At 44.9% G+C, this 13228-nt stretch overlaps 1 protein-coding gene across 1 annotated transcript in view; it reads left to right on the plus strand.

The window, feature by feature from the left end:
* Nucleotides 1-6973: 6973 nt before the first annotated feature.
* The window catches only part of CRHR2 (corticotropin releasing hormone receptor 2), a 104730-nt gene continuing 98475 nt past the window's right edge, over nt 6974-13228 (plus strand). Inside the window, exons 1-2 of the mRNA XM_009085770.4 lie at nt 6974-7446; nt 7589-7708. Of these exons, the coding sequence (XP_009084018.1) occupies nt 7329-7446; nt 7589-7708 (238 nt within the window). The 5' untranslated portion in view covers nt 6974-7328. The remainder of the gene's footprint in view (nt 7447-7588; nt 7709-13228) is intronic.

Below are 13228 nucleotides of genomic sequence, written 5' to 3' on the forward strand. Positions count from 1 at the left end.
CTTCTGGTAAAGCTGCTTGGGAAGCCCTTTTGATTTGATCATAGCAATTTGGAACAGGCTGGTTTTGTTGGTTTGTCTTGGTTTGAAAAGACGGGTGTCTGCTACGGAAAGCAGGAGCTTCTCTTGAAATGGAAAGTGTAAACCCCCTCCCTCAAATTATTATAATTTTGAAATTAAAAGACTCTCAGGCAAAGATATGGGAATAGGAATAACAATCTTTTATTTGAAAAAATAAACAATGCAGTAATACAGAACACCACTGCCAGAGTCAGACCATGCCCTGCCCCCTGTGTGTCAGGCTGGTGGCACAGTCCCATCCCAGGGGGCTCAGGGTGGTGGCACAGTCCCATCCCAGGGGGGCTCAGGGTGGTGGCACAGTCCCATCCCAGGGGGGCTCAGGCTGGTGGCACAGTCCCATCCCAGGGGGCTCAGGGTGGTGGCACAGTCCCATCCCAGGGGGCTCAGGGTGGTGGCACAGTCCCATCCCAGGGGGGCTCAGGGTGGTGGCACAGTCCCATCCCAGGGGGGCTCAGGGTGGTGGCACAGTCCCATCCCAGGGGGGCTCAGGGTGGTGGCACAGTCCCATCCCAGGGGGGCTCAGGGTGGTGGCACAGTCCCATCCCAGGGGGGCTCAGGCTGGTGGCACAGTCCCATCCCAGGGGGGCTCAGGGTGGTGGCACAGTCCCATCCCAGGGGGCTCAGGGTGGGGGCACAGTCCCATCCCAGGGGGGCTCAGCCCTCCTGCAGTGCCAGCTGTGGCTCTGCTGGAGCAGGGATCCTGCACAAGGGGGGAGTTTTCCTCTGCAGCTCCAGGGCTGCTGGAGATGGGCCTGCTCTCCCTCTGGGAATGCAGGGCAGCAGAAAGCTGCTCCTCTGGGAATGCAGGGGGCAAAGGCTGCTGGGCTGTTCCCAGGGCAGATTGGATCCAGGTAGGAATGCTTGGCTCCTCCCCTGGGCGCAGCATCTCCCCATGGGATGGTGGAATTTGATCAGCCCTGCAGGGACACTCAGTGGCCATGGACAGCAGAGATCTCCTGGAGGGAGGATGGGCTGTGGGAGAGACAAAGAAAACTGCCCCATGGACAGGGGATAACTGCCCCACCTCTGACAGATGGCAGTAGAATACACAGCCCCTGCCACATCTTGCATTTGCAGCCTAAGACGTGGTGGAATCTGATTTGGGTCATTTTCAGAGCTGGGATACTGAGCAGCATGATCATGTGTTATTTGTCTCTCTTTGTGCTTTCTGAGCTACCTGATGTTTCAAAATCAGGCACCGTGCAGTGCCTGTGAGTTTCCAGAGGAAATGAGGGATTGACTTCTGAACATTTTGGTGTTTTTTATTCCTGTACATCCTCCCAGCTTATGATGCATGGGAAGACTACTAGGATCTTCCCAGCATGCACTGAAAGGCAGCACAAAGCACAGTGGGAGGCAAGGAGAGCAAAAGTTTGGCATATCCTGAATTAAGCCACAAGGAATTTTGTGGCTGATGTGTGCTGAGGAGGAGAACAGGACAAGACCCCAGAATCTTTGCATCCTTTGTGGCTGTGGTCCCATTGTACATAATAGAAAGAGTGGGACTAATGACACACATCTTCATGGTCACCGTTCGTTCAGATGGGACTTAACCTTCTTTATTTTTGCTATCTTTTGTGCTTGTGCTGTAAACAGAGCACCAGGCCATTGCCAGGCATAGATAAATATATCAGATGGGTTCCTTTGTGTCTTTGTGTTTCTGTGAAGCGCTGACTCTGAATTTGACCCTGTGTAAATTCAGGGTTATTCTGGAATGCTGCTGTGCTCTTATGCAGTAGATGATGTTCTGTACATTCATCTAAAGCAGTTCACTTCAAGAAAAATAGCTCTGGCAGTTCATTAGTGTGTCAAGGTTGGTTCTTTTGTGTGTTTTGTGTTCTTGTAATCTCCCTGCAGTGTCTCATCGTTTGTCTCATGTAACATGATTCACTCACACAGGTTTTATAGCTGTAGAGAATGACAAGTGTATTAATGTGCCAAAAGAAATATATTGATATTGTATTGAAATGGCTACAAGCCATTTATTATTTACACTTTTGGATCTTTTTATACCCCCAGTAGATATTTTCTAGCATCAATGAAGCTGCAAAGATTCATCACCACAGACCTGCATTTATTAATTTTATCTTTGCTCAGTGGAGTCATACTTCATTTCTAGCAATAAAGAATGTCTCCTGTTCGTAACAAATAGTCTATCAGCTGAAACAAAGATCTCTGTGTATCTGTGTCTAATCTTCCTCTCCACGTACAACAATTTTCAACTCTGAACTTTCAGTGTAAGTCTCAAGTAGATGCAGAAAGGATCAGATTTTGATTAAAAGTGTAGCTCTCAGTTTGAGAAGGGGTTTTCTTTAGCAGTCTTCTCCTGCAGCAGAGTGGGATTCATTGTGAGGAGCCAGGGTGTGGTGTGGCAGAGAAGTCAGCCACATGTGACGTATCCACGGCAGTTCTGGAGCTGTCTGTGGAGATCTTTAAGCTGTCCTCAGTCTCTGGCTGTTTGAATTACCTTGCTCCCTATGGTCTGAATGTGCTCCCACTCTGAAAATTGCATTTTCACACCTGGAATGGGAAAATAAATATTCTGCCAGCTCATGGCCATGTTGTCACTGCATTTGAGAAGTGCAGTGAGAGCAGTTTTACAGTGCAGCTTGAGAAGGAGGGCCTTCTCAAAGGAGCCACTTTGGTAAATTTGTACCTTCCTCCAAGTCTTGCATTCCTTACCAAGCTGAAAAGTCCCAGTAACTTGAAAGTTTGATGCTGGAAGGTCATTGCAATAACACAGGATTACTGGGGAACACTTTTCAGAGAGGAAAAGGAGATGAGCAAAAATTGATTTTACCATGTGAAACCCTCCAGCCTCATACAGAAGTGACGGCTCCATGAGTGAGTTAACAGAGCAGTTTGTCCATGAGATGAAGAGTCTGGATGTGGATGTACATACCTGGGTTGGGGGAAGAGAGCTGAAGAGCCAGCACTGGGACTGTGACTTGGTGTGATATTTCCACACTGCTGAGGTAAAATTCCTGACAGCCAAATGGCACTGAGGTGCAGAGGACATTGGTGTCACCAGATGCACAGATGATGTGCATTTCCTACCCTGAGCCTTGTTACAAAGCAGAGCAGAGGGTGACTGCTGTGCCTGGAGAGCAGGAGCTCTTCACATTGACAGACAGAGAGCATGAGTGATGAAACTGTCACTCTGGTGGGAGGCTGAAAACAGTTGCTTTTCTTTCTCTGAAGAAGGGAAATGAGGAGTTCTGGTTTTTTATCTCTTTGGGTTTTTGGTTGTTTTTTTTTTTCTCCTCCTCTCCCTTATCATCCTGGGTCTTGAAATACACCAAGGAATTTCTTGGTTTTGTGTAGATTGAGTGAGAAGAAGTCAGGTGGTTCTGGAGCTCCTTCCACCCTCTCCAAACACTTCCAGTGACTGCCTGAGCCTGCATAGAGCTGAGTTTTGATGTTGCTGGATAATCACAGCTCATCCTTGCTGCTCACTGTTACTGGGGCAAACGAAAAGCTGTGCTCTGGTTAATTCCATCCATCAGCTGTGGCTTGGAGTGGGTTGTAGATGAAGAAAGCAGCTGTGTAGCAGTGGTGTGAGGGCTGACATACAGAGGTTTCCATTGCCATTTATGAGCAGAGCTCGTTTCTTTCCCAGAAGAACTGCAGGTGACCTTTTAACAAGTCCTCTTTAAAGGGTCTTACTGAGCTCTGTGTGTGTGTGCAGGTTTATTTGTCTGTCCTGTTCTCTTCCAGAGCCTTGCACATGCACCCAAACCAACCAGTGAATAGCAGCACGCAGGAACGAGCCCACTTGGAAGCTGGCAAAGTTTTTCTGCCTGCCAAGAGCCAAATCCCAGCTTTCTTAGGATGCTGAGGAATTTCTAAGGCAGATCTCTGCTGCCTGGCAAGGTCTGATTTGTGTCACGTGCACCATGGCATCGGCAGAGAAGCAGAAGTGTCAGCAGCTGCAGGATTTCTGTCAATCTTTCATGTAGTTGAGTTTGCTTCTTGCATAAAGAACAACATTTTCACATCAGATGAGTCCAACTGACAGAGTCAGGATTTCACTAGATCCAGTCAGAGGGAAACTTTGGTGAAGTGGTTAATAGTACTCAGGGATAGCTGCAAAAGTTGTTTTTTCATCAAGAGGTTACAGTAGAACTGGGATTATTAAAGAATGGTGCTGATTTGTGCACTGAGGAACACTAAATTATTTTCTTCATTTGGACTTTATCCTCAACATTCATCCCCTCTATATTTATTTTTGCAGTGGGTTTTTTTAATTATTGTTAAATATATGGAACTCAGCAGGATTGTGTGATACATAATGCTTCTAAGATTTTCTAAAATTTGAACCGAAAAGATAAAAATCAGTTTAGATTGAAGATTTTCTAGCTCTTCTCACTTAAATGAAGAAATCATTCTACTGATCCTGAAAAAATATTTAGTTTAATTCAGGGCTATTGTTTCAGGTGTTAGCCACTATAAAGAATAAAATTGAAATGAAATCCAGCTTAGTGTTCAACTCTGTAATATTTGAACCATTTAAAAAATCTTCAAGAGTTTATTCTGGAAAACACAGGGCAGAATTAGGAACATCAAACATTTACCAAATTTAAAAGCTGTTACTTTTTTTTAAACTGTCATTCTTTTTTTTGTAATTTATTGAGTGATGCATTCCTCAAAAAATTCAGGAAACTCCAGTGCCCAAAGCCTCCGAGCAGGATTTTGATTCCAGTGTGCTGAACAAACAGCATGAAAAAATAGAAAGGGCAGACAGTAGGTGAGAAATGAAGGCTCTTGGCCAGGCTGTGTGATTTTTCTCCTGCAGAGAGGCAGCAGAAGCAGGAAAAAAAATAATCTTACAACATCCTGGACCAGTGTCCTGCTGACTGCTCAGTCCTGCCTGAGTGGGAGCAGCCACTGGGCTTGGTGGTACCCCTAGGCACATTCAGGTGCTGTCCTGTGAGAAGGTCTCAAAGCCACCCCTGAGGACAAAAAGGAGTTTTATGAGCTCCACTGAACTGTCAGGAAGGAGAACATGAGGGTTTAGAGCACCCTGTATCCCTCACTCTTGGAAGTTGAAGAGAAAGGGTTTTCTCCTCGAAGCACTGTTCAGAGCCAGCCAGTGGGGTGGTCATGGTCATGTTACATGACTGATGCTAAAAAAATTTTCTCACCTGCTTTTTGGGGTTGGAGGTGCATGGGACAAAGAGATCTGTTGGTGTTGAGAAGGGTTAATTTGTTGCAATTGAGATTTCTCCAGAAGGGCTGAACTTTTGGGAACATTCACTTGGGAAGGAGACTGGGGCTCCAGAGAGAGGAGCAGAGAGATGCATTCACTTCCTCAGAATATCAGTGTCTAGAGAGTTAGTACACTTGTTATTTTCATGGGGTTTTACATATTTCAAATAAAAATACTTATCCCAAAACCACAGTGGCACTCCTCCCTTCTGCCACTGCAGTCTGAAAATGTTAAAAAATCTCCAGATTCCCAGATGGCAAAATAACACCCTGGCTAGTTCTCTTCTCAGTGCATGTTGTTAATTTATTTGTTGTTCTAACCCAGTTTTTTTTTTTCTTTTTCCTCTCTCTGGATGCCACAATTCTTTTGGTCCTTCAGAAGTGGAGAATAAAGCCCTTCAATCTTAAATATGAATAAAAGGAAAGTCCAGGCCTTTGCAGGGTGGGTGATAAATATTATAGGAAGTCCTGTACCACTGCTTTGAGCTCAGTGTAAGCACCTTGTCCGATCTAAAGCTGTGAACAGACTGGAAATGTTTCATTTTGCTGTCTTTGCCTTTTTTTTCTGCATTCCTCTCTGCCATTTCCATATCTACTGATCTTGGTCTACTCCCTTACAAGTCAGTTTTTTGTTTGCTTCCCAAAATCCTTCTGAATCTGATCATAAACGATCCTTAGCAACACTTTTTTTTTTTTTAAGGATTTCCTCATAGCCTGGTATAGCAAGTCAGAAAGGCTGGTCAGGTCTGAGCTGCTCTCCAGCATGTCCCAGAGTGCAGCCCTTCACCCAGTTCCCACTTTGCTGATTTTTGATTTCCCAAATACTGCCAGCCTTCTGGGCAGCTTCTCCTCCTTCCCCTTCACCAGACCCTTCTCCTCCTGTCCCACACTGACCTCAGTTTGTCTTTGCTCTTCCCTCTCTCCCCACACCAGGATTTTCTGGTGTAGAGGCTCTTGTTCCTGGTCAGTGTGGGTGCTCATCCTTTCTGAAAACCTTGCCCTCCTCTACCACTGGAAAATGAGAGGGGCATTTCTTTTCTTCCTCTTCCCCTGAATGATCCATCCTTTGCTTCAGAGCTCTCTGTGCCTTGCCCTGCTCTACTGTCCAAGCCATCCCCTCCGTGTGAGGGGCTGAAAGATGTGTTCCCTTGGTGCCTACACCCCCTCTCCCCACTCTGCCTCTGCTGTGGGTCTTTATTCCAGACCAGGCTGAATGAGGCTTGAAGTGACCTGGTCTATTGGAAGGTATTGGAATATATGATGACCTTTAACATCTCTTCCAACCCCAGCCTTCTGTGATTCTATGATTACTCCAGATTCCTTTATCCCAACACCTCTTTTCTGTCAGATCATCTCCTTCATCCCTGCTTTTATTATTTCTCTTCTTTCTCAAGGCCTGCACAGCAGCTCCTGGACCGGGTCCCTCCTTCCCCCCTGTCCCAGCATCCCTGCTCATCCTCAGTTCCTCCAGCAAAGGCAGGAATTTCTTCGCTCCACACAAAAACCGAGGAGTTCTCCTCCTCTGATGGCTTTTCCTGTTCTCCCTGGCTTTAATTTGCAGCGAGTTTTTTTTTTTTTTTTTTTTTTTTTTTGCATTTTGCAAAAGCTCTCATCCCTGGAGCTAACAATAAAACTGTGCCTCAGTGTGTCAGAGGGAGGGAGGGAGAGGCAGAAAGGAGAGGGAGGGAGGGGGATGCAGCAGCGCAGCGCTCTGGCACAGTGAGGCGGCATCTGCGAGCCCAGGGACACGGAGCAGAGCAGAGCCCCTCACTCCGGGCTCAGCCCGATGCCATTGGCTCCCGAGCCGCTGGATTTAAAGGGAAGAGGAGCTCGCAGGGCTGAGCTGCACAGGCAGGCGCAGGCACAGCCAAGTTGTCAGCACGCTGCGAGCAGGAGAGGCTCGAACGCATCAGACTGCGGGGTGCCCGCGCCTTGATGCTCCTGTGGCTCCAGAAAGGGGAAAAAAGAAGAGAGGACCCAAAAAAAAGCAGCCAGAAAGGGGTGAAGGAGCCTGATCCAGTCCAGCAGTCCCAGAGGGAATAATGGATGTGACCATCTCTCAGTTCATCTTAGAAGAATTTGATGTGAACTGCAGCCTCCTGGATCGTTTACACGAGACTTTTTTAGAGAGTTCCTCTCTGTCTTTCCTGGGCTTTGATGGTAGGAACTGTTACCTGGTGCAGAGCTCGGGAAAAGCTGTAGAAGTGCTGAGATTCGGTTTGTTTTGTGATGCAAAGTGCGTGGCTTTTGTGCTTTCTCAACTGCTTCTTTTTGCCTTTCTGTCCCGTTTTCCTAACCCCAGGTCCGTACTGCAATGCCACCACGGACCAGATCGGGACCTGCTGGCCCAGAACCTCTGCGGGGGAACTCGTGGAGAGACCCTGCCCCGAGTTCTTCAATGGGATCAAGTACAACACCACGAGTAAGTACAAACTCCTTTCTTCTCCCGCAGATCTCGTGTTCAGAAGCCGCCTGGGGACACCCAAAATATATTTTCATTAGAGAAAAAAAAATAACAATAAAAGAAAAAAAAAGTTTGCTTGAGAATCAACATTTCCTCCACATTCCAGCCTGTATATTCAATTTTGCCTGGAATGATGCAGATTTCTCAGAAGTGCAGACTTGTGGACAGTGTTTCCTCTTTGCTGGAGTACATTTAGGGAGATCCAGGCAGAAAATATCCTCTGCAGTCTGAGGAGGGTTTGTTGTGCTTTGTGTGTCTGTGCATGTGTAGCTGCCTACAGCTCAGTGTGTTTGTAGCAGTGCTTCACCCACCTGGATAATTAGGTAACCTTTAGCTCATGGAATACTTAGTCCCACCACCTAAACTGTATTTTGAAAGGACAGTCAGTCCCTTTGCCTGGCTGGCTGTGTGAGCAGGGTTCAAACCCTGCTGGGAGTTGGATGTGTCAGACAGAAAAAAGGCTGAGGGCTGCAATCTGCTTTAGCAACTTCATCAGGGACTGGCTGCTGAGGCTGGAGCTGCATCAGCTCTGCACGGGAGACAGGAGAGGAAATTAGGAGGCAAATAATATTCAAAGCAAGGGAGCATGGGGGCTCCTTAGAAATCTCCTGGATGCTTTATTCTTAGAGGTAAACAATCATGATGACTCACTACAAATTTATTATTCAGGCTGTGGGAAAGAGACACTCATTTCCTTTTGCTTATCTGTCAATACCCTTTGGACCTTTCATTGAGAGTTTTTAAACATATTAATTCCAAATATGTGCAGCCCCTTGTTTGTCCCTCACTTTTTCAATGTGGTTTTGATAGGGATAATTTCATTCCATGTAGGGATCATTTCATTCCATGTTTCACTCTGAACTTTTGCTGGGATGTTGGTAATCTCATTTGCAGGTAGTGTTAATTTTGTGGGGCCAGTATCCCATAAAAAGTGACTCTGACATTTTAGATCTTATTTTTAAACTTGTAGAAAGTGAATTTATTCTTTCCCCAGCTGTCAATATCATGGTCAGGTAGGTGGCCAGAATTTTGGTATGTTGGGCTCTGTGAAACAAAGTCCCCTGCCAGGTTTGTTCTCAGGGACAGGCTTTGAGCAGAGTAAAAGTTGCCTCAGAGAACTGAAAATCATCCTAAAGCCCTCTAATCTCAGGCTGGGTCTTTGCAATAAATCAGGAGGGAACCTGGAATGGGCTGGGTGGTGCTGGCATTGATTACAGCAGGTCCTGCACTGCTTGGACAAGTCCCAGTTGAGACCAGAAGAAAATTTCTGAGAAGTAAGGGCAGTGCAGAACACAGTGGAAAGAATTTAAATGTTTTTGCTGTATATGAAAGATAAAAAAAAAAAAGTTGACTACCCCAGTTTGGTTTTTATAAACTCTGTTGATGCTTTCACTAGTTCATCATTGACCTGATTTAAAGTTCTTCCCTGCTCTTTTCCTTCTCAGTGGTGCCTGATGCTTGTATTGCAGTGCTAATAAGTTTTCTTAAATTCTTTGCTCTTAAAACAATGGCATGCTAATTAAATTAAAGACTAATGGAAATAAGTCACTGAAATGCTGAAGCATTATTTTCTGAGGAAATGGATATTTTTCTCCTTTCAGCATAAGATGTGAGTAGCTACCTCCAGTTCATCTTATACACTTCCATATGTGTAGTTTCCCCAAGCTGTAGTACAGAAAACAGAGGGAAGGATTATATCAAAATTTGGTCAAATTTTGGAATCAGTAGCTCCTTGGAAAATAGCAGTTAAATGATTAAAGCTTGGGAAAACAGTAGGACAGCAGGGTAAGGTTTGAATACACAGGTGCAATCTCTTTTGGCATTTGAAAAATAAAATTACTGCATGCAGAACACGTCCAGAATTTGGAAAAACCAAATACTAACACATTCTGCCCAGTTGCATGATTTCACCAAGTTGGTTTGTGGGCTGCCTTATTTGTGATGAGGCTGATTGTGCTGAAAACCTCAGCTGTGTTCCCCTTGCAGATGATAAAATGAGCACAGGCAACTGATTAAAGAATGGGAAATGGATCTTGCAAATCTCAGAGGTGAATAATACAGCTCAAAATGAGGGTCTGATAGGAGAAGGGCTTGAATCAACATAAGATTTCTGCCTAGGACATGTAGTTTTGTTCTATTTTGTTTTGCATTTTGATGAGGCAGAGGGAGAAATGATGGTTCGTTATATTATACTGATTTTTTTCTTTTTTGGAGAGCAAAATCAGACCAATTTAGAAAAATCACCTTGCATTGCTATTCTTCTACTAAGAGCTTATCCAGCTCTAGGTTGTAACTCAGCCTTTATTATACTACCAGGTATCCCATGTTCATGAGCTGCCACCTTTTAGGAACTACAGCTTTTTTTTTGGCATTGATTTTGTATATCTGTGAGTATATTTTGTATATCTGTGAGTATATTTTGTATATCTGGCAGCATATTTCTCATTTGAAAGCCTGTAAAAATTTTGGATCCGTTTCAGTGATTTCTTTTTCAGTTTTAGAAGTCAGGCTCTCCAAGATTCCAATTTCCCACCAATTTCCTCAAAGCAGCTCATCAGCTGAGCGAGGGAATGAGCCCAGCAGCATTCCCTGTCAAGGAGAAGTTTTGCATTTTAGACACTGGCAAATGCAGACTGGGAAGTGCCCAAACTGTGTGAAAAGCTTTTGAAAAACTCAGAGAAGCACAAAGCACTGATCCATGGCCAAGTTTTGGCACTCCTGGGGCTGTTTCTGCCCCTCACTGCAGCCTCTGTGCATGTAGGGGATGGAGTTCAAGACCAAAACTGACAGGTGGGTTCCTGCACAGATCAGCTCATCAGAGGCTGTGGATGCCCCTCCCCTGCTTTGTGTCCATCCTGTCACCTCTCAGGCTTGCTGCTCACTCTAACTCAGATGGGGAATGCTATCAAATGCTATCAAATCCTAAATTCAATGAAAAAGCACTTTAAAAACTCCTGAAGAAAAATAACTCATGCTTTAAAAACTCCCCTCCTGTTTGCCAGGCTAGAATAAACTGTTTGTGTAAAATATTTCCATCCTAACTGCAAGAAATTCCCGTGGTGATTCTGTGCCTGGGTCTGTGTTTCTCTGTGTCTCCTGGGAGCTGCTGAGTGACTCAGATAAGTTTGAGCTGCATTCGTAAAACAAAGTCTGTCAGTCTGTGAGGATTTTTTATCCCTGACATTTTGTTATTTTGGTGGTGTGTTGGGGGTTTTTTCCTCCCTCTTTATTTGGGAAATAAAGTCATGTTGACAGATCACACTCTGATTACCCTGCAGTGTGAATATGGGCAAAATGCTCTTTGACCAAGGATCTGAAAATTATACCATCCACTTACAACTTTGCAATTTTTATGTATTATTCTCAAAGGGGAAAAAATAAAAGAAACAGGGAAAAAAAAGTCTGTGCTGGTGCAGTGTGTGACTGTGCACTTGTCTCTGCTCAGGTTCTATATTTAGTGGAAAATGACAATATCATTGCTGCCCTCTAGATGTGTTTATGTTTTGACAGTGTGAAGCTTTTAGTCTTGTTTTAGGAAACAGATTAATTCACTTATTAGGATATCCTGAAGCTTGATTAATTCAGCAAATGGCCTGTAATGAGTGTGGTTTTGCTGCTTGCTAAAAAGCAGCTGTTCAAGCACAGACTTAGAGCGTGTTACAGGCTAAAGTATTTCTCCATTAACACTTCCCCTACAGATTTCCCTGTGCAAAGGGGAAAAAAAACCAGGGTTAAATGTCCATCTGATGGACAAAAAGTGTTGACTTTTGTAGCCTCAAGTGAAGTGAATTTGTCTCAAATACCTGGTGTGGCAGGGGAGTGTTATGTGGTGACACCCATCCATCATGGGCTGCTCACTTGGCTCTGGGCTGCAGGCAGGAGCTGCAGGGATTCAGGTTTTTCAGATTAAAACCCACAAAGCTAGGTATTTCCAAGTAGTATCAACAGCTAATTAAAGTATTTAAGCTCTAATACAAATCAGAGCTCTAACTGACAGAAGGAGTGAAGCCTAGGGAGTTCCTGAGCTCAGCCTAAGTGAGCAGCTCAGCTCAGCTCAGCAGCCCCTGCAGAAGTGACAGTGCTGTTAGATATGCCATGGGGTATTTTGGTGCTGTTTCAGCCTTGTTGTAGGTTTGTGTGTTTCATCTCCCAGGCCACACAGGTGCTGCAGATGCTCAGTGACAAATGATCCAATGGCTGTGTTCAGGCAGCTGAATTCATCCCTGGCAGTGTGTTGTGCTGAAGTGATCCCACACCTGGGGATTGATCCAACTGCTTTTGTGATCCACAGGAACAAAAGGTTTCTGTAGCTCCAGCTCCCTGCCTGCCAATCCCCCTGTCTCTCTCTCTCTCTCAGTGTAGGGAAGCTCCTTGACTGAAATAGTCACTTCACAGGAGTGTTTTGGATATCACACCAAGCATCCTCCTCACCTTCTCCAGGGACTGTGCAGCTGAGAACAGGCACAAAACCACTGCTACCCTGGCCCTGGTGGGGACTTGGTTCCTCCTTGTCCTGAGGGGGTGTGCACCACCTTTTCCTTGGCCCTACAGCCAGCTGCCTGCTGAGAAAGCTTTGGAGAGGGTTGGTGACTTAGCAGCTGTTGTTCACATGGATGGGTATGGGGAAGGAGCCCCTGGCACAGGGATCACACCTGGACCTGTTAGCAGGGCTTGCTCCACACTGAGAGGAGAATTCCTGCAGCTCATGGGTGTCTCATCTTGATCACAGAGGAATAATCTTTTGTGTGCTGAGGGAAGGGTGAAGAAGTGAATTAATAGCTCTTCTAGCATGCATTTCCCCTCTTTGGAAAAGGTTTAAAGGGATGAGTCAATTTTTTAAAAGTGCTAATTTTTGTAGGTTAAAACCCCGTTCTTTTATGGAGATCTAACCTTTGCTGCTTCTCCTTCTGATTAATTATTGTTCAGAGTTCTGGAAATATGGCTCCAGCCTGCATATAAAACATGAGCCTTGCTAGGAAATCAAATCTCAGGGTCTTGTTCGTATTTTGTGGGCAAGCCCTGTCCTGATAATTACAGAAATGTGCACTTTTATAAGTGGCTGGCCCAGAGGCTCAATTAGCATTTTCATTTATGTTTTATCTCATGTATTTCAGTGTGTTGACCACTTCTGTTGATCACATTCACATGACTTACTTGTTCCCCAGAGGTTTTTCTGGCTTGATTTCTAAAGGCTATGTTTTTAAAAGCAAAGTCCTGCTGTAAATGACAGAGAGCCCTGAAGTTCTGATGGCTTTTCATCATTATTGGAGAGAAATAAAATGCTCATCATGGGCATGCATGTGTGTTTCCACATTCCAAAAAATTACTGTGAAACCCTAAAACTACTCTCACCTCATCTGTCTTCTGTAACCTTGTTAGATACCCAAAAGGCTTTTATCCCAGTGTTTAATGACAGGGGATTTGGGATTAAAATAAATGTTTTGTAGTGAATTCTAGTTATGGAGACAATAGAAAAAG

This window comes from Serinus canaria, chromosome 2 (genome assembly GCF_022539315.1).
Source record: "Serinus canaria isolate serCan28SL12 chromosome 2, serCan2020, whole genome shotgun sequence".
Lineage (NCBI taxonomy): Eukaryota > Metazoa > Chordata > Aves > Passeriformes > Fringillidae > Serinus > Serinus canaria.